General features: G+C 39.5%; 3 protein-coding genes across 3 annotated transcripts; 1 reads left to right on the plus strand and 2 right to left on the minus strand.

Annotated features, from left to right (window-relative positions):
* Nucleotides 1-225: 225 nt before the first annotated feature.
* On the minus strand, nucleotides 226-5199 carry ecd (ecdysoneless homolog). Its single transcript, XM_083898091.1, has 14 exons — nucleotides 5096-5199; nucleotides 4462-4679; nucleotides 4247-4364; nucleotides 4056-4143; nucleotides 3617-3795; nucleotides 3318-3510; nucleotides 3068-3196; nucleotides 2777-2902; nucleotides 2586-2671; nucleotides 2370-2473; nucleotides 1987-2233; nucleotides 1803-1870; nucleotides 1499-1701; nucleotides 226-1403 (listed from the first exon to the last, which is right to left on the minus strand). Exons 2-14 carry the CDS (start codon nucleotides 4664-4666, stop codon nucleotides 1152-1154), a joined length of 1998 nt encoding a protein of 665 aa, XP_083754217.1. The 5' UTR covers nucleotides 4667-4679; nucleotides 5096-5199; the 3' UTR covers nucleotides 226-1151.
* An 827-nt stretch (nucleotides 5200-6026) lies between these two features.
* On the plus strand, nucleotides 6027-15062 carry fam149b1 (family with sequence similarity 149 member B1; the record flags this gene model as incomplete). The annotated part of the gene is made up of 16 exons (XM_083897720.1): nucleotides 6027-6073; nucleotides 6862-6978; nucleotides 7715-7862; nucleotides 8865-9013; nucleotides 9111-9242; nucleotides 10408-10569; nucleotides 10661-10842; nucleotides 10941-11083; nucleotides 11549-11617; nucleotides 12168-12280; nucleotides 12385-12609; nucleotides 13248-13374; nucleotides 13558-13683; nucleotides 13847-13928; nucleotides 14728-14865; nucleotides 14980-15062. The coding sequence occupies 16 exons, from the start codon at nucleotides 6027-6029 to the stop codon at nucleotides 15060-15062; spliced, it is 2043 nt and encodes a 680-aa protein (XP_083753846.1).
* Nucleotides 15063-16095: 1033 nt separating this feature from the next.
* Nucleotides 16096-19812, minus strand: dnajc9 (DnaJ (Hsp40) homolog, subfamily C, member 9). Its single transcript, XM_083897273.1, has 5 exons — nucleotides 19487-19812; nucleotides 17316-17456; nucleotides 16592-16846; nucleotides 16419-16505; nucleotides 16096-16329 (listed from the first exon to the last, which is right to left on the minus strand). Exons 1-5 carry the CDS (start codon nucleotides 19658-19660, stop codon nucleotides 16219-16221), a joined length of 768 nt encoding a protein of 255 aa, XP_083753399.1. The 5' UTR covers nucleotides 19661-19812; the 3' UTR covers nucleotides 16096-16218.
* Between the last annotated feature and the right edge of the window lie 347 nt (nucleotides 19813-20159).

A 20159-nucleotide genomic window follows, 5' to 3' on the forward strand; every position in this document is an offset into this window, starting at 1 on the left:
TGAATAAGCGAGAATCTATATTCAGGTTTTGTGAATCCGATATAGTATTGTGTTGAAAACAGAAATAAAACAATGTTCATGTAATCGTACCTGTACAGCAAAGATGGTCAGTATAAATTCAGACGGACAGAGTTTATTTGCAAAAATATTTATTCTGTTTCTACCCACTCACTGCAAGTACTGTTAAAAACAATACATAAAGACATGTATCCCAACGTAAGCAGCATGTACTGGAAAATCGACTATTAGTTTCATGATTACAAGACAAGACAGTCAGAAACATCATGAAGAAAAACAAATATTAACGTCTGTGTGTGTGTACAGTGCAAACAAAACCAAAGATAAATGCATTTATTTCAGCACCGCTTGAAAGATAACCCCATGATAGAAGACTGATCATCTGAAAAGTTGTATACAGTATATGTCTGCTTTTTTGTTTTTGTGCACGTTTAATCTGTAAAAAGAAAAACTTAAAGATTTTTGCAAATTCTTAATGGGAAAAGCCTTCAGTGCCTGCTGTAGTAAAGTAAACAGCTTTACAGTGAATTAATGTAAACAAAGCCATGTTTGGCCACAGTGAAAACTCCACGGGACAAATTCAACGTCCATAAAAGCTTTAGCTGGTAAAGTGTCGTCAATCTTGGGCTGGCTGATGTAGCAACAGATGCTATCACAATGATAGAAGAAGTTGTTATTGATAATTATCACAATGATTGATTTTTGCTCGTTATTAAATACTGCTTTTGAGCATCTTTACATGCAAACATATTTAACCTTTGCCAGGCAAATAACTACATTTGATAACTTCCACAGACACCCAAAACCGCGTCACTGCAAGATCTTAGAAACACCTGCATTTCACCCAGCATAGATCCAGCTACATCACAGAGAACATAATTAAGAAATTTGATCAATTAGCGGAGGTCTGTGACGCTCAAAACGTCAGTGCAGCTCCTGAAGGCAACAAGTACGGTCATATGGCTCAGTCTTCTCCTGCATCTATGGCAATATCTTAAAAACTAAAAGATGTTAAGTTGATGAAATCAGGTGTGTTGGAGCAGGGAAACATCTAACACATGCTGGACAGGGGTCTACGAAGACTGGGGTTGGGAAACACTAATGTTCCTTTATATCCTCCAATAACAGTCTCCTCACTCATGAGTTACTTCTTGTTGGTTACATGAATCAGAATTGGGTGGAAGGTGCAAACCCAGGCTCTGCAGCAGGTTGGAGGCCGGTCCAGCCAGGCCTTCTTGGCAGCTGAGGGACTCGAGCAGGTTTGTGATCAGGTTTAAGTCCACGTCAAGAGGCTGGATCTCCTCTTCCTCCACCTCCTCCACTCCTCCCTCCCCGAGGAAAGCGTCTGTGGCAGAGAGATGAGCGGAGTCTGCCTTATTGTTATTCTATTAAAAAAAAGAAAACATACAGTTTTGTAAACATAAAACATGTGTATTATTCTTAAACAGTGGGAGGAGCATGATAAGCAGTAAACTCTTACACTTTGACTGAAGCTCTTTCCTATATTAGTACTCATCAGCTCGTGATCCATTTGGTCCATGTACTTTCTCAAACCGTCCAAATTTTCTGCTCCGTTTATCTCAGCATAACCACCTTCTTTTTCTTCCTCTTCTTCTTCTTCCTCCTCGTCATCATCATCATCATCTAAATCATCTGAATCTAGCTCTTCTTCTTCTTTACTTCCTACAAAAATAAAAGGCACACAGATTCACTGAAGAGATGCTAAATACATGTCTGGTAAATACAAGTTATTGTTGTTCTTTATATCTCACATATTCACATACCCAGCAGTTTATCAAAGGCATTTGCCATCGCATCTGGTTCGAAACCGAAAGGATTATTTGAGCTGCTCCTGGAATATCAATAGAGATAGAGTGAGAACTGAATTGAGAGGAAAGGAAACGCCAATCTTAACTAATTATCTTGATCAAGATGTAAGACTAGACTGTGACTGCCTGTCTGTCTCACCAGGGCAGTTCAGCACCCTCATGTGACGAGACAGCACTGAGGAAGTTCTTCATCCCCTGACTGACTGCTACCAGGCTGTAAGTGGCCTCCTCCTCCTCTGTCTCCTCCCTCCTCTCCTTTGCACTGCTGACATCCTGTCTCTGTTTGGCAGAGCTTGAATTTTGGCTGCTCACATGAGCGTTCCCCAAACTCCTCTCCTGCAACATACGCTCCAAATCCTGAGCTGTGATGTCCAGCCAGCTGTCACCTAGAGATAGATGTGAACAAAGGTGAGACAAAGTCAAGATGACAGCATCTGAAAGTCTTGTTAGCAAATCCATCTGTAAACTTTAATCAATATCTTCACATAAAGAGTGTGTTCAACAAAGGTGCATTTCACTCACTGTCCTCTTGGGGGAGATGTGACTCTTGTTTCTTCAGCTCCTCCAAGCTGAATGAATTGCAGTTGTGCAGCAGCTGGAGAACCTCCTCACCTGGGGACAAAGCACTAAGAGAACACACAATATCTATATTCAGATTCACACAAATGGATGTCAAAGCCGTAGATAATCACATAGTGCTTTAACAAACAGTCTCACACACACACCAACAGTCCTCACCTTGATTTTAAGGCGACTGACTGTTTGAAAAAGTTCTCTGCGGATCTTGTCAGCGCTGTCCAATGCGCTGAACCCTCCAGTTCTTCCTGCATTTGACAAAAATGTAATTATAGACTGTATTTGCTTTCTAAAACACTTGGTTATGAATGGGTTTCTCTAACTGACTTTACTATTCAAACTGCCCGACTCACCCGGAAGTAGCCGTTTCTCTTCAGACTGTCCATGAAGCCTTTCCACTGAGGGTTACAGCTGACGGGGGCATCAGGTTCAGATGAAGGCAGCCTACACTTAGAGCACAGGATCTCAAAGCCATGTGCCTGTTAGCAGAGTAACACAAACAAATAGACATATTAAACTCAACAATGTCAGCTTAAAACTCCTTATTATGTGCTCTCTTGCATCATATTTAATGGCTAATAATAACAGCATTAACTTCAAAACACCAATCAGAATAAAAAGCAAATACTTGAAGGATGGCTTACCAGTTTCATGCCAAGCTCATGGGCTTTGTGCTGAGGATGAGAGCGAGGAGGCAGAGTGAAGCCGCTCCTTCGGTCTGGTGTGAAGTGCTGCTGCTGCAGCTGAGCATACAGGCAACGGGTGAATGTTACCTGGTAATATAAGAAATATAAGATAAAGGGCAAGGGTGTGAACAAGTATAACACAACATAATACATAAACAAAAACTTTGAAAAACAGACTTGTCTGCACCAATATAGTAAGTGTGTTTACCGTGGTGAGGACTTTTGTATCAGCAGGAAAGATCTTGAAGCTCCGACACGCCTGCAGATCTACTGGATCCCGCAGGTAAAAAGCTGATACTGCGGGGGCGACCAGGTCGGGCCGCTGTGCCAACACCTGGGCAATACCCGCTGGTATGAAGCAATGGGCACGGTGGAGACTGGTTTTAATCTTCTCTGGGTATCTAGGTGAGAGTAAACATGCATATACTTTTAAATATTTACAGTATCTATTTGAGTATCATCAGCACATGTCATCCAGACTTTTACGAAGCGAAAACACCATCTGACCCTTCAAGACGTTTCCTCAGGACTGAACAAATCTTCGGACTTGCTCGACATGCGTCTGGGTGTGTGGAGAGCAACATAAGGGCTTGTGCCGCACTGGGTACCACATCCTTTAAAATGCCGACTGGATTAGCTTTGGATGGACAGGGAAGGATATGCAATTCTCCCTTATAGAGAAACACCTGCAGAAGAGATTCAGTTAAATAATAGTTAGTAATAGGTAGTGCCAGTGATTTTTGCATGCCTTGTTCAATTACCCACAAATATGATTAAAAAAAGAATTAATTGAGATTATACGGGAAGAATGGTGTGAGTGGATAATGAACTCAAAATGTTTTTCAAATGTCTGTCAAAATTATTTTTTAGACCTTGAAAGCTGAAATGCACATGAGGATGGATTATTTTAGGCCGAGAACAATTAATTAATTCCTGATTATCTCACCCTGAGTTCACTAGTGTCTGGATTAAGCCATTTAGGGAGATGATCTGCAGCTTCAATCAGAAGAAACTCCCCGTCATTGTCCTCAACTCTGTGAACATTTAAAAGACAAGCACATGATTGTAAACCAACAAAAATCCATGTCTTTTTTAATTGGTTTGAAAACATGATGTCAAAACACAGTTTTTTTGTACCTGGCTGCAAGCTCTGGGAAAGTTTGTGTTATCTTCTGCAGGAGGTAAACGATAAACCACTCATCCTCTACGTTGTCACCGAATTTAGTGCTGCCTCCAATGTGAGCCGGGACACCTCCTGACAGAAATAAAACACGTATTCTTTAGTGTTGGTTAACAATACAAATAATTGTATCAATATTTAAACTAATCCATCTCTGTAGAGTTGACTATACCTTGCTCTGGATGATACTTGAGATTGAATGGCTGATGCTGCCAAATGTACTGAACCAAGAGTGGAGCAACGTTTGCAAATATCTCTTCAACTAGATGTGAGAGATGTTCCTCTGTTTTCTGTGAAGAAGAACCATCTGTTTGGATCAAGAAGAGTATGTACTGAACAGTGTCGTCACTGATCATTCTCCTTTGTGGGGCATCCATTGCAGAAAGGAAACTGATGATTAAAAAAAAGACAACAGGATTGGGATATGCTCCATGTCACTCAAAAACTCAATTAGAGTAAAGCATCAGCGAAGTAATAGTACAATTCTATCAATCAAATAAAACATACTTACAAATACTTATAAAACACTTTATTAAGTAAAGTAAAATATGAGCAAGACCTATGATAAAAGCTCGCGATTACAAACTAAAAAATCAAGGCATTCAAAACTGTAAACAGAGAGCAACATGTGCAAAAATAAAGTGGCAGACTGACGTGACAGTGATCGATGTCAGAATCAACCCGTTTCTTTGTTAGAAAGTTACAAGATACTCAGTCTACCAGGTAATATGTAGCTATTATACGTTGTTCATTTATATCTGTTATAATATAGTATTATATTCTGTGATAGAGTAAACCGCTCTTACCTTATCCTCTTTTAAAGTCCTGTCAAGTCAATGTAACGTTTTTATGGAGGACAAAATTAAACTTTTCTCAAATCTACCAACGTTGTTATCACGCCTCCTGTCACTGTTTAGGTCCTTCTGCGAATTCAACCCGACTGCGAACCTTGCGAAAAATAATAGTTCCTACACTTTGTGTAAACCTATTTTCGCAGTTCGTATGACAAAAAAAAATAATAATTCCACCACATTGATTTACAAGGTAAAACGTATCGGCAAATATATTAAAAGGAAGACATCTACGGTATAATATGCAGTTTGAGCTTAGTCGTCTGTCGACAGGCGGACAATTTTCACATACGTAACTACTGTGGCGATACGGACTCTGGGAGTTGTAGTGAACAAGTCAGACGGTGTTGTGGAAATGTGGCGTTGTACTGAAATCAATTTCCCGTGAGGCAACGGGAGAGTGAAGCTGTGTATCCATGACACCCGTGTTGTTGGCGGCGGCACTAGAAGCAGAGAAATCCATTTGAGGTGACGATAGCTAGCTAAATTAACATTAGACGCTTTTCATTTTACGCTAAAAACTAGAGGATATGGCAATTTTTTTCCCAACATAAAATGCTATTGAAATGCAGCAAGGTTCACCATAGCCGAAGTGTTTTATTGTTTTACTCTGCATTTCATGCCTTGTTGATGTTTTGACTCTCCGTTCATGTAATGTTAGCTAGCTCCCAGTTAGACGTAACTTCCTCCCTACATTAGCTGCAAAACATTAACAAACATCGTTAGCATTTTTAGCCAGAGCAGCTCGGTGTGCACCAAGTGCATTTATCCACGGACTAGAGGAAATGTCAACCTCCTCTCCAGACTGTTCAAACCAGCGAGTCCTGGAGGGGAAAGGAAGAATGAGAGACGTGGGCGTGAATGTATAAAACAGAAACGAGGGAGGATGATTTCACGATACAACAGAAGACCTGTATCGCACAAACTTGAGATGTGAGTACCAAATGTGAAAGGTTAATATATGTATGTCATACACAGCCTGATGACAGGAGGAGCTGTACATCAGAAACGTGGAAGTCGCTTGATCAGCTGTGCACTGATGGTCCATGATCTAATTTACTTTATTTTTTAGACAACCGTGTGCTTTATTTGTGGTGTACCACACAGCATGGGGTACACACATTGTATATTGCTATACTATGAGATGTTGCAGATGTGTCTAAATTCTAAGCTGGTACATTATTACATGGTAACATTTATACGTTTTAACTGTACACTGTTTTTAAAATGTGATATACATATTTTACAAATTTGTTCATATAATTCTGGCAATACTGGTTTTCATTTGTCTTTGATTCTGTTACCAGTAGTCATAAACATGTCTTAATAAAAAGCCCCAATTTAACTGGATAACTAAGCCCTGCAAAAACATACATTGTTGAACAATAATCTGTTTATTAATCCTGTTCACATCAGTCCACCAGACACTGTCAAGTTCTTCCTGATTTAGCATTATGATTTAATACAAAGTAATTTCCATAAATAAAATTCACAATCACATTTAGTTTTTAAAACCAGCCACCGTGTTATCCAAAGTAAGATGATGCTGCCATTCAGTGGAAAATGGCTATAAATATTTATTTGTTTTTTTTCCACAATCTGCTGTATCAGTTAGAATAAAGTTTACTCTCTGATGTGTCTTTATTTTATGTGTGTCCTCACCTAAATGTGATTTTGTACTGACTTTTCTGACTGTTGTGTTTGATCTGTTTCTTGTACAGTCGTGGGTTGTCTCGAAGCAGCCTTGACCACCATCCTCTTCCAGAGGAAGCAGATGATAACCAAACCCCTCAGCGCTACCTCCATGACCTCCAGGAAGCTGTTTCCACTCACAACAGGTAACTAAGTTCACAGACAGAAAGGCCTGGGTTGCTCTGTGTGCAGGTACTCAAACCTTAGCAAACTCTGAAAAATACCTTAATAGGGACTAAATGTCATTCTCTTGCCAGTATGTTTTGTAATGTTAGACCATCTCATGTGGACAACTGATTCTCAAGGTGCTCACTTTGTGAAACATGACACTCCAAGGCAGTGGATTCATTGATATCACATATCCTTCTTCAGATGTGCAATTAAAAGACTAAGTAATAGAGACAGGCTGTTAGAATATTCAATTACTTTGACATTTGACATTTATTTTCCACTCTGAAACCTTGCCCATGATTGTGTCAGCAGTTAGTGGCAGTAAGATCAGCATAACATAAGACACAGAGCAGTGTTGCCAATCTTGCAACAGTAACTTAAATAACCACAAGTTAAAACTAAGGTATGCAATGGACCATCTCTGGTTTTTTTTAGCTGCATGAAGTTCGTTATTTTAATACAAAAAAACTAAATACATGCACTGAATAGAAGATATGTATTTCTGACATAAACACAACCACAAGAACATAGATAAATATACAAACATGAAAAACTATAATGAAAAGTAATAACGGAGGAGTTTAAATATTTAAATTACATAGATTATAAATTACTATACAGTAGTTGTTAAATTCGCTGTGCTCTAGTATATATTATATGTAACAGGTGTTGTTGTTTACATTGTGGATATATATCCCTTTGTCTTTGAAGCTCGGAGACGTCTGCTGCCTCAGGCCACTCTGACTGCCCCACTGTCATCTCTGTAGACTCCGGCCAGTCATGGTCAGGTTTCCACAGCTCTGCGTCAGGCACGGGTTTATCCACAGAGAGGAGCTCTGTTTTCTCCTGGGGCTATGATGTAAGTCTTATACATCAGTTTACCTAACCTTCATGTAAAATAATTATGACAGTCTTTTTCTCTCTGTCACACAAGGCACGCATGCCCACATGCACATGTTTTGAGCATTTTTAAAAAGCCTTTAGTTTTACCGTAGCAAAGACAAAACACAGACTGTAATACATGGTTTAATGTCAGATTTGATTTTCCAACATTTTGGCCTACCAATGAAAACCTGAACAATGACATACAGCTAGTCATCTACACATGTACACCTGTAAAGGATCTCGAATCGTGAGGACCCCTCTGCCCACCTCTGCTTTTCCCATGTGCATAAAGACTCTTTTACAACTCTCTTCACTCTTCCACTCTCCCAATGTCTTAGTCATTTCCGTATCTTATCATCATGCATGGAGATGTTCCTCTCTGTTTGCTGCTAGCTTCTGCTTCAAAGTGTGAAATGCGTGTGTGCTGCTGTAGAGACGTGGTGGCGCAAGATGGTGTCCTCTGTAAAACAATTTCCTTGCCTAAAGTACATGATAAAAGGCTAAAATAATTTTTATTTTAAAGCAGTTAAACATGCATACAAACACAGACAGATGATATTTTGAGTTTCTGCTCATAAACCCTCCTAAATGAGGTACCTGGGCCTTGAATGCCTTCCACTTGTTTGAAATAGTGAGGACTGATTCCATTTTTGTATTTCTAGCCTCAGTCCAACAACAGTCTTTCCAGAATTCAATGTTTTATTTACTTTGTTGTCAAGCTGCTTCTGAGGAAAAACAAACCCTGTTGCGCATACTAGTTCACCTTTCTATCTGTCTCATTTTTGTTACAGCACATGAACAATCCAGCATAACCACAAATACTCAAACACATCCCAGAGAGCTAATTGTTATGCACACTGAAGCTGTGAGAAATAAAAAAAAAAAAATACCTGAAAAGCAGTGGCTTTCAGTCATAGAGCAGGTAAATGATAACCTGCTCTTCTTCCTATTTTTCTGTCTGTCTTTTGCTCTAAAGGAGTTTGACAAGGCAGCATCTCGACAAGTGCAGCAAATGTTTGAGGAGATCGACAAGGAGCTGTATGAGGGCAGAGGCAGTGGTGGCGGGATTCTCCAGGGACTGCAGGATGAATGCCAGCAGTGGGCTACACGTTTCCCACATCTTCGGTATTTTGTCTTCTCCGACCCAGTAAAACGGTGCAACATTGGTGACAAATCCCCTCTTGCATATTTTAAGTTCTCTTGTTATTAATGTGTCACTAAGGATCCTCGGGGCTCAGCTGGTGGATCCCAGTGACGAGGGCTTCCAGTGGTATGCTACCTCGACCAGCAGCCCATCAGACGGCAAAGAGAGCAGTGTGAAGACCCAGAATAAAGAAAAGAGTAACAGCACAGAGTAAGTCTCAAAGGCACTGGCTGGTATAGGGTCAAGCTATTGTACAGTTACCATTATTTTTTAAGACATACAATTTTGTGATCAGTCTGCTAATATAAAATACTCTATGACTAGTCGACAACGTTTGTGTTCAAACTAATGTTAAACAAGATGGCTGATGGCTGACAGTTCAGATGACTAGTGTTGCGGCATCAATTATAGAGACGTCTTGGCGACGCTGTGGTTTTGTGACCTAAATTCTCTGGCTTGTTGTTTATGCATGTGTTGTGTATGCATGTATTCATTGATTACAGGATGTAAGGGCTTGTTTCTGTGGACAGACATTTTTATGTCCAGTGTGTAATAATTAGTGACATCCAATGTTGAGACTATTTATTGCAATTATACACTGTATACAAAACTGGACAAAGTGTTCCAGTTTGAAAAGTGAAGCAGGATGTTGGACAGAAGTAGCAGTTGGCCACCAGGGGGTGACTCTACTATTTGTACTAACTCTGGTTGAATAGAAGTCTATGGGAAAATTATTCTACTGCTTGATTTTTGCCAGTAAACATTTTCCTGAAGTGTTAACTATCTATTTTCACTCTTTAATAGAACATGATTATCTTCCCATTTAGAGGAAAAGAGATGATGTTGCCCGGTACACATTGGACAACTGGTATCGTCCAATGCGAGCCTGCAGGCAACTTCTGTAAACCTCCAGTTTAAATAACTATCATGTAAACCTCAAATCTCATCAGAAGACTATATTAATTTGTATACACTCACTCCTGCCTTTCCCAAGCGTGTGTGAAAACTGCAGTAGTCTTTGCAAACCAGAAGGAGGGTAAATACTCTTTTGCAATTCTTGCTACTCTTGTACTCTCTGACTCTAGCTGCCATTTTCTTCCTCTTATCCATTTGCTTGTGCAACAAAGAAGATGGAGTTTGCATAATAAGCTTCTGCTTCAAAATGCAAAACATGCACTGGTTTGTGCTACAGAAACCTGCCGGCATATAAGGCCTTTGCCTAAAGTACATACACAAGGCTTACTGGTATTCTAAAGCTATGAAAACCATTTTTTTAAGCAGTTTACACTCATTTGAACATACTTTCTGTCAATAAACTGTCCAAATGTTGTTGCTGTAGACCTTTAACGTTGTATTCTTGTGTCTTGGTGTAAAGGTTGAATGTGTTGGGCAGGAGAGCAGCACTGATCACACCCTCCTCAGCAGAGTTGGATGGACCTTTTGTCGCCCCCAGTGGCTCCAGCAGTCATTACAAGCCAAGAGTGATTGAAGTGGAGGGTCAGATGGAGGAATATTTAGCTTTTGATAGCAGGGCCATGTAAGTTACTCACTTTTTATCATGCTAGCCGCCTTTGAAGTGTTTGCATATTTTGTTTGATTGATCGATTGACTGGATCCATCTTCAACAGGGAAGATGAGTCGGAGCAGAAATGTACAGAGTCGTGTCAGAAGCATCACTCTCTGCCCCCTGTCTCGCCATATCGGTGTCGCCACCAAGCTGTTCTTGACCTGCTCTTTGACGATGTGTGGCGTCAGCTGGTCGGCTGGATGAAAGAGCTTGTGCAACGCCAATGGGAATGCTGCACCTCAAGTAAACCTGAATTTTACTTTTAACTTGCATCAATTACGTTAACAAACACCATTATTATGCGCAGTGTTTTGAAGTGATTTTATGTGTGTGATTAGTAGATGAAGAAAAGATTTCTATGAACTTGAGCCCAGTGCAGCAAGACTCCCAGAATCCCTTCATGCTGCTCTCCACGCTGCCCACGATGCTGCCCAAACTTGGTCAGGGCAGGATGCCCACGCTCACAGCTGGACTGCAGTTCCAGGTTAGGTTATGTCTAAAAGTTATCATAAAAGTATACATTTACAGTGCCAGTACAAAAAGATCATCCAGAGATCTCTTATTTACTGTAGATGACCTTCAATGTGAGTCATGTGAGGTCTGAAAAGAGAACACAGTATAACTTCAGTATGGCTCAGCATTCCCTGCTGTGAGGTTCTGTTTTGCAGACATATATAGTCATATATTTGTTTTCCACTGTCCTCACCTGGTTGTCTAATTTTTCACTCTTGCCTGTTGCACTTCCTGTCGGCCGATGCTTGCAGTTCATTAACTTGTCGCTGTTCTCTTTTCTTCCCTCTTAATTCTCTGCTCTTCACCTTGGCAATGTGTTCTGTGTATCTCTTTTTTTGTCTGTTTTCCTTATTTTATTTCATTTCATGTTCTTTACCCTCTTCCTTCCCTCCCTCTACATCCACTCCTCCTTTTGTCACCTGTTTCCTCCTTAAAGAACACAAAGTCAAAGGGCTCAAAGCACAAGTCCAGATGGAAATCCAAAAAGCAGAAAAGGCCGCCCAGTGTATGTAACTTTCTTCACTTAAAGCCAAAATGGTGGCGTGTTGTGTGCACGCCGTCCATGGCGGCTCATTCTCTTTATCTTATTAAATGTGCTTGTGCCTGTTGATTAACACAAAAGCATTGCCACTGTTGTTTATCCTTTTAATTAACTGCAACTTGTTTTCAACTCAAACTACTTTGATTTTCTTTGAACTTTCCTCTTCCTCACAAAGGGAATGTTGGAATGCTTTTCTTAGTTTTTACATTTGTTGCATTTTAAGTGTCGAAGTGTTTATTTATGGTTCGTCATCCTGACATCATTGCATGATAAATAACAATTTCATGAAGATTATACTGTGTTGTTCATGTAAAAAACTAACCATATGGCCAATGGGCTTATGACAAATTATGATAGATTATAAATTATGGTAAATTCTTTGTAACTAACCTGCCTTTCCCCTATATTATGTGTCTCTTATGTCTCTTCTTATCTCTCCCTGTCATTGGCCCCTTAATCATTCCCATCTTTTTGTTTTCTTATATTCTCCCCCTCAACTCACACCATTCCCCAGGCTGGAAGGCTTCCAGTTGGAGCTGTGGCAACTCAGCACAACCTGAATGACCTCATTGTGATCCACAGCATCCCCCTGCAACAGAGGAACCTTGGTGCACTGGATCGAAACCAGTATGGACACATTTTTTTTTTCTTTGGTAGAATAAACAGCCAGTTGGCAGCAGGGTGGAAATGCTTCAATGTAAGTTGTTTCCCACTCTCTCCTTTCCACACAGAGAGCCAGAGGAGCGGACGTCCCACAGACCGGGTTCCAGCGTGGTCCCTTCCAGCAAACCTCGTCCTCGACGAAACCTGGAGCTGAGCTCTTCCTCGATGTCTCGTCCAGCGCAGTCAGCTCGACGCAGAAACCCTCCCCCCCGGACTCTGCTGCCACTAGTACCCAGCCTGAGTCAGACGAGCACAGCGGGCACCATGGACGAGGTCGTCCGTGGGACACGTCTGTGAGTTTTTTTTAGCATCACAGGAAGCCCTGCCAAACCCCTCACCCAAACTCCTGTCTCACTTTTAACTCCCTCTGCAGCTCTGCAGAGAGATATCACTTTGAAAACAGAGTCCCTTTCAACTTGTGCCTCATGGCTCTGTGTGGTGTATTATTAAAGGGAGGTGGGAGGTGACGGGAGTCAGAATAACAGATGAACTTATCGTGAACTGCCAGTGAAAGATATATACTGTATATATATATATATATATGTATATAAATATATATATATATATAGTGCTATCCTCACAATATCCTAACTCTTGAGCATCATATGTATAATGGAGCAATTTGAGGCTGCTGAGGATTTTGTAATCTTACTCTTAAATGTGAAGCACATTCAACTCATGTACAGTACTTCCTGTATATTCAACATATGCATTATAAACATCAACCTCATTTTTTGTAACTTCTACATTTCAACATCATTCGGTCAGCATGAGTAAGGGTAACACCTTCAGTTTACAACATGTCCACGCTCTACATTTCCACTGTCATCTCTGCAGAAATAAGCAATATATATAATACATAATATAAGGCATAGAGAAATCTATTTATAATTTCTATTTCCGTTTTTAATATACACGTCTTCCTCCACAGACCCACAGCCAGTGACCGCCTGACATCTCCATTGTTGCCTCTGAGCAGAAACACACTTCTTCCCCCAATCAGCACTGGGGAGTCAGATTCACACTCTCACTCAGGGCAGCACTCCAAACCCGCACAGGTACAGTCCCTAAAACATGACTGCGCTGACGATGAAGAATTTGTTATGACTCTCTATATACAGTAGATTTAGCAGTAACCCCAAACTATAAAAGTAGAAGTTAATAGTCAATTTGTAAGGCCACTGTATTACGTTTATTGATCAACGCAACCAATGAATGTCCTTTCTTTTCCATGTGTCCAGCGTCAGAAATGTCCGTCCAGCCGTGCACACAGCGCTATAAATGACGAAGTTGGCAGTTCAATACAAAGAGACCGTCACCTTTTATTGGACGTCTTCTCGCGCCCAAATACCACTCACACGTACAGGGTGAGATGCTGTTTATCAGCACACAAAACAACATAAACACATAAGCTATCACAGTAACGGTCAAAAGACCATTTTTTTTCAAGCCATCAGATATAGGGGGTTTATTATATCAACATGTTTAATACTATATGACATTATGGTTGACCCGTGGCTTTGTTTTCAGTCAGACACACCGTACCGTCGTTCCTTCACAGTATTGGACAACATTGGTCAGGGGAGGCCGGGCAGAGCCTCTGTGGGCACAGGTCAGAAATCCAACCTATTAATTAATAAGTTCATTTTTTTTAGTTAGACTTTGCATTACAGTACAGTAAAATGTGTTTGTAATATGTAAAAAAAGGTTATATTATGGTAATACTGTTAATGGCAATTGTGTAGTAATGAAGAGATCATATCACAGTAATACCAAGTTATTTCCAAAGTAATGTCCAGGTTTTGACAATTTATATACTATTACCATGTTACTGTACTATCCTGTTAAGTTGTATCTTAAATAAATTGACAAGTTGGTCAATTAAAACCAATAAAAAAATAAAATAAAATTACTCTGAAGAGGGAAGTTTCAACTGTTGAGTGTTTTTACTGTTATATTCACCTGTAGCCACTAGTCATTCATTATTATTACTCATTAGATTTCATTTTTTTATGCTCACACCTACAGGTAAAATGTTCATTTTCAGCTGTTTAAAAGTTCCTATGTCACAACTAACTCTATTTTTGGATATTTATACATTTTATGAGATGAAATACTGTTTTTTCAGCATCCCCTGTGACAACTGTGGAACAACTTCTCCCATTGGGAATCATTAATACTGTCTGTTCCATGTTTATTTTCTGCCTACACTTGTACTGTGCAAACCCAGTGACTGTGTCGGATATATATCACATTTTATTAGATAAAATACTCCAGTCTTTCAGCATACCCTATGACAACTGACTCTGTGGAACAAAATCTCCCATCCAGAATCATTAATTCTTTCTGTTCCATGTTTATTTTCTCCCCACACTGGATTTTGAATAACATCCTGTTATTCATTCTTTCAGACTCTCTTGGAATCGGCGTGACCGGCGTCAGTCTTGGCATCAGCAGTTTGTCTTTCTTGGACTCGTTCTCCCACCATCCCATGGGGCACTCGCCCATCAAAGACGAAGAAGAGCCAGACTCACACGCTCCTGTCCCAGGTTAGTGGATAAAAGCTGGAGATAAAATTCTTCAGATGAACTATGAATGTGAGATGTTGCCACTGCTGGAAAACTCAGGATGTTCATTAACCAGAGATATTTCTTTCCCCACAGCTCCACTGGTGCCTACGTCAATCCCACCACGGTCTTACACCCGGGGAGGAATCTCGTCCAGAGCCAGCAGACCCGGCCTGTAGTTTGCCTCTGACCTCCACGACCTTCAGCCATTGATCTCTAAGTCCAACACTCCGCAGCATCTGTGACCACTTAACATTTTTTGTCAAACTCTAGTAGCATATTTTTCCACATTATGCTGCTCTGGTGACATTTTTTGTCACATGCCTATTTTTTTTTTTTTTTTTTTTTGGTAATTCACAGATCAGCTTATGTGGCTGCCAAACACAAATGACTATCGACAATAACTTCATCTTCACATGCAGCACACGCAGAGAACTCGTAAAATGTATTATCTTTTTTGTGTATATATCTATTTATATGTGAAGGTACTGTATTTTATTCTGTGGTGTGTTGTTGTACTAGTATTTGACTATGCAGGGAATAACACATCAATCCACACAGGGATAGAGCAGATAAAAAAAGCACTTTTTTTTGCCTCTGATGCCGAATCAGAGTTTGGTACTGTATCTTTTATAAGGACACAATTTTCAGCGACTATGGACCCAGAGCCACTTTTTGCACATCATTGCACATGGAAAAGGAGAAGAAGGGGCCACCTAGAATGTTTGCCCAACTCTCCATTAATTCAAAAATCACTGAGATATCACATGCTATCGCTACTTCATTTTCAAGATAATGTAGGAAAACAGGCACTTACTGGAAACTATTTGTAAATAACTAAGAGGATTTAATTACATCTGTACATAATATTGTTTATTGTTAACCTTAACTTATCCAATTACAGCCAAGCGGGGGATGCCGAAACATTATTTATCATCAGGGTTACTGCAGCAAGGCTAGTTTCTCCCTCATTCCTTCATTATTAATTTATCTGACAGCCATTCTACAAAAACGAAAGCTCGAGGAAGTTTTTTTTTTCCCAGAGCATTTTCTCTGATTCTGTTTTATAAAAAATAAAACATCTGCACAAATCACTGTATATTACATAAATATGAACTTTATTTGTGTTTATGAAGACAGAAAAAAAAAATAAAAATAAAAAAATTACATAAAATTAGTTGTAAAACAACTGCAAAGGCCAAACAAAGAAGTTTATAGGAGGAGGTGTGCAGGAGGGAAAAGTATTAATCTGAAAAGGTGTGACTTGAACAAATATTTACCAAAATGTACACACGTGTATATTTTCTACAAACAGAGCACAAATGAGTATGCATCTCACTTCTTCCCTCGCCTTCCTTTCTGTGATTTACCACTTGGTTTGGAGTATTTGGCCTCCAGGTCAGACAGGAAACTGTTAAAATTCTGTTCTCTGGACTTCTGTTTTTGCTGGAAAAAAACACAAAAAACAAGGAACGTTATTAAAAAAATACAGAAAAACAAAACATGTCTCTACCATGAGCTAACGCATCTGTTACCTTCAGCATCATCACAAGACTATCATCCTCATCACCGAGTCCCAACTCCTTCTGCATTTCTTCTGCCTCTTGCCGCTCTCTGTCCGCCTGGATCAAGAAAATAGTTAGAGTTTGAAAGTACAGAAAAATGAATGTCGATTCCGTGTGAATTTGAGCATGACCATATTTCTCACCCTCTTCCTACGCGCTCTCTTCTTCTTGTTGCTCTCCTGGGTGAACGCAGGGAAAGACTCGACTTCTCCGCCGTCGATGGCGGCCTGGATGATGCCACATAGCCGAGGTTCATCCTCCTGGGAGCAGCACAGAGCTGAGGCCGTGATGACGTCCATATCTCCCTGGTGCTTCGCGTAAAGCTGGAGCAAATCCTGCCGCTCCTCGTCAGAGTCCTTGTACTTCTTCTCAAATTCAAGGATGTCCTGCACTGTTATCTAGGAGACGGACACAGGTGCAGCTGGTTGTTAAAGGTGTGAAACAGTTTTTTCTTTAAAGTCCCTGTAAAATGAGAAAAATATCTCTTTTGACTTTGTCACCTGTCGGAAAAATGTGTAACTAAACCACCTTGCCAATTTGAACGATTACAAAAGTTGATAAATGTTAGAATATTAGGTGTCAAATGTAAAATGCAGCCACATTCTCTGGTAAGTTACACACAGTTACACACACACTTGTCTACTCGCTTAAATGAGGACTTAATATCACTGTTGCATTCATGCACAATTATCCTCTGTGACACATTCATCTTAATACCCCACCATCATCATCACCCTGAAAGAGGATTCCCGAAATAACAGTGACTCACTCCAAGTGTCACGTCATCAAATGTGTAAACAACAGAAACGATTAAGACTGTGAGTGTGACTCATTATTGAGTCAAATGCCTCAGCTGTGCTTCCGTACCTTAGGGAAAAGCAGTCTCCAGTATTCCTCCCAGCATCGGTCCTGGCTCAGGACGTCAGACTCTTCGTCCACCACTCCCTGCTCATCGTAAACTGCCCTCTGCTCTTTATCGCTCAACACTGCATACAGCTTCCCCAATACCTGGAGGGTGAAAACGTGAAGAAAGGTCAGACTTGACTTTAAAAAAAAAAAAAACACACCAGCAGCGCTTACTTATATTTACTGATTCACTGAAGGCATTCGTTTTTATCAGCTTTGAAAAGGTCATACAGAGTGAGTGTTGGGAGTGAGTTATATATGTTGGGTGACAAGATTATCATGATAACAGTCTTCAAATCAGTAAGTTATCATCGCCATAAATGTCCCATAATTTAAGATGTTGCTCCTGCAGAAATAAGTCAACTGTTACAAACTTCTTTGTGGGCAGAAAAAGATAAATACTTGTTAATCACAGAAACATTTCACAGATTTGCTTGCAAAGGTGCTTTTTCTCAATGCCTTTACGACATGAACATCCTTTTTTCATACAATGCTAGAGATAATAAGTAAAGTTAATGTTTTGTAATTCCCAGGCTTATAGTGATAATATATACAGTGTACGACATTAGAAACGTGTCAGTGGTCAGATTTGTTCATACCTTTTATACTATAGAGGATAATAGTCACATTTTGTCTAATTTTTTTATTATTATTATTATTATAATAGTATTTGATTATTATATTAATTGATAATCCATAAATAGGTATATGTGTTACATTCTGTGATCTCAGCTTCTTAAATTTGAATATTTATAGGTTTAGGGATGGCATAGTACATTATTATTGTGAAAGGTGATTAAAAGCCCTCAGCAAGTTGACCATGGTTAATTTCCATCATCAAGGTTAATCATGAATGTGATTTTTATTTTATTTTTTCATGCGAGTTACATTTAAAAGCTATTAAGCTTGCTGCTCACATACAATCCTAGTAATTTAATTGCCACAAGGGGGAGCATTGTACTCTTTGAGGGACCTTATCATATTTTTATGATTCTTGTTTTTCACTGTAAAACATAAGTGTCCTTGGTAATGTGTTTATGTGACATAAGCACCACTTTATAACATCTTCAGGTTAGGGCAATTATTATTTTGTTACATGTGTTCATCAGTTTCCACTAGGGCTGGGCAATCTATCGATAATATACTGTATCTATATCATGACGAGACAAGATATCATAGATGTTGGATATCATCAGATATCCATGATGATTTTAAAGGCTATTGCATTGATAATCATATTTATTATATTGAACACATTGTGAAAAACTATAAATGGTATATACTTTTAAAATGTCAATCTAAAAAAAAGTAACTTAATAAACACAAAAAACGTTACCATATGTATAGGCATTTTGCTGTTTCTAACACGTAAATATCCTTCATTTAACATAACAAGGAATTAAAGCAGGTACTATCTGAAATGAAAGGTAATAAGTGTTTTTACAGTGTATTGTTACCCTCCTTTGAGAAGCACAAACATCTCAAAAGAGAACCTTTCATGAGTACACAGGGAAACAACCTGTGTGCAGCTTTATATCCCCATCTCGTATATTGGTACATAGCCTAAAAATACCCAGATATTATTCATAAGCTTGGCAGAACCATTAAGTTGATTTATATTGTGATACATATTGAATTCTATTAAAAAGAGTATATCTTATCATACAGCTCTACAAACCCAACAAAATGAAATGAAAGAGTACAGATATAATATCCTCCCCATGTCATTATCTGTAATATCAATAGTAAACAAAGAATATATAGAAAAATATCAAAATAATTTAATTAATAACAATTATTCATCATGACCAGTATGTTTTAGCCACTAAAGCAGGAAAACAATCGCCACAAATGACATGGTCACATGACCACACATATTTTACCATGTGACCCTTTTCAGAAACCAGACCCTTGGCTTGAGAACCATCGGCCTCGACTGCACGTTAAAAGCTATGCTAACATGCTACATGCTAGTGCATCAGTATAGTTTACGTATGTGTACAGAGCGAGTACTCGCATGTCTGTCTGACACTTGTAAATATGACACTGGGAGAATAAAAGTGCTTCTTGGTACAGTTTGCAGTGCTACGTAACGTAGGCTAATGTGCTAATGTGTGTGTCTGTTAGCTGACCTGAAACTTCTGTGTAGCCAGCGGGTCTTCAGGATTTCGGTCTGGATGGACTTGCAGCGACACTTTGTAGTAGCTCCTCCGGATCTCTGCCTCGGTTGCCGCCTTGCTGGAGCCCAGCACCTCGTACAGGCTGGCGGTCTTGAAAAGCTCCTGGCACTGCTCGATTAAACCCATCCTGACAACAGCTACAGCTCCGAAGTTTGACCCAGGAGGACGACGACCCGCGTTTCTACGGGTAAATAATTCACTCTCGAAACAGTCAAACGTTCATTTACTGACCTGGTTTAGTGAATAAGAGTGCTGATGTGTTGTGTTTTGTTGTGCCTTTGTAATTTTGGCGCGTTGTGTTGTCAGGCACTTCCGTACGTACAAAAACGTGCTTACGTCATAAACAGAAGCCTCTTCTTATTGGTTCACAGCGTTGTATTCGTCAGACTAGTAATGTTTCCCCTGATTATGCATTAAAACATCAGAATTTATTTTATTATTATATATGTGGTGATTGTATATTGTAAAGGGAAGTTTTTATTTCAAGAGATAACTTTTAATAAAATGTTTTATATTTAGGTCAATAATGTGCACAATATTACAATCACACTGCAACACTTAGAATTAAACTAAAAAGTAACTTATTCCAGGGGCCTCAACTCAAATAACCTGAGGGCCTTTTTGA

This window comes from Microchirus variegatus (genome assembly GCF_963457635.1).
Source record: "Microchirus variegatus genome assembly, chromosome: 11".
NCBI lineage: Eukaryota > Metazoa > Chordata > Actinopteri > Pleuronectiformes > Soleidae > Microchirus > Microchirus variegatus.

What these genes read in the sequence shown, in the direction of transcription:
- ecd (XM_083898091.1), bottom strand. Translation starts at nt 4,666, where the DNA reads ATGGATGCCCCACAAAGGAGAATGATCAGTGACGACACTGTTCAGTAC. An exon ending in AGAGAAACGGCTACTTCCGG is followed by an intron (nt 2,672 to 2,776) that starts GTGAGTCGGGCA and finishes TGTCAAATGCAG; the next exon opens with GAAGAACTGGAGGGTTCAGC. An exon ending in GAGGGTGCTGAACTGCCCTG is followed by an intron (nt 1,871 to 1,986) that starts GTGAGACAGACA and finishes TTGATATTCCAG; the next exon opens with GAGCAGCTCAAATAATCCTT.
- dnajc9 (XM_083897273.1), bottom strand. Translation starts at nt 19,660, where the DNA reads ATGGGTTTAATCGAGCAGTGCCAGGAGCTTTTCAAGACCGCCAGCCTG. An exon ending in TGGCTACACAGAAGTTTCAG is followed by an intron (nt 17,457 to 19,486) that starts GTCAGCTAACAG and finishes TTCACCCTCCAG; the next exon opens with GTATTGGGGAAGCTGTATGC. An exon ending in AGAGAGCGCGTAGGAAGAGG is followed by an intron (nt 16,506 to 16,591) that starts GTGAGAAATATG and finishes TTCTTGATCCAG; the next exon opens with GCGGACAGAGAGCGGCAAGA.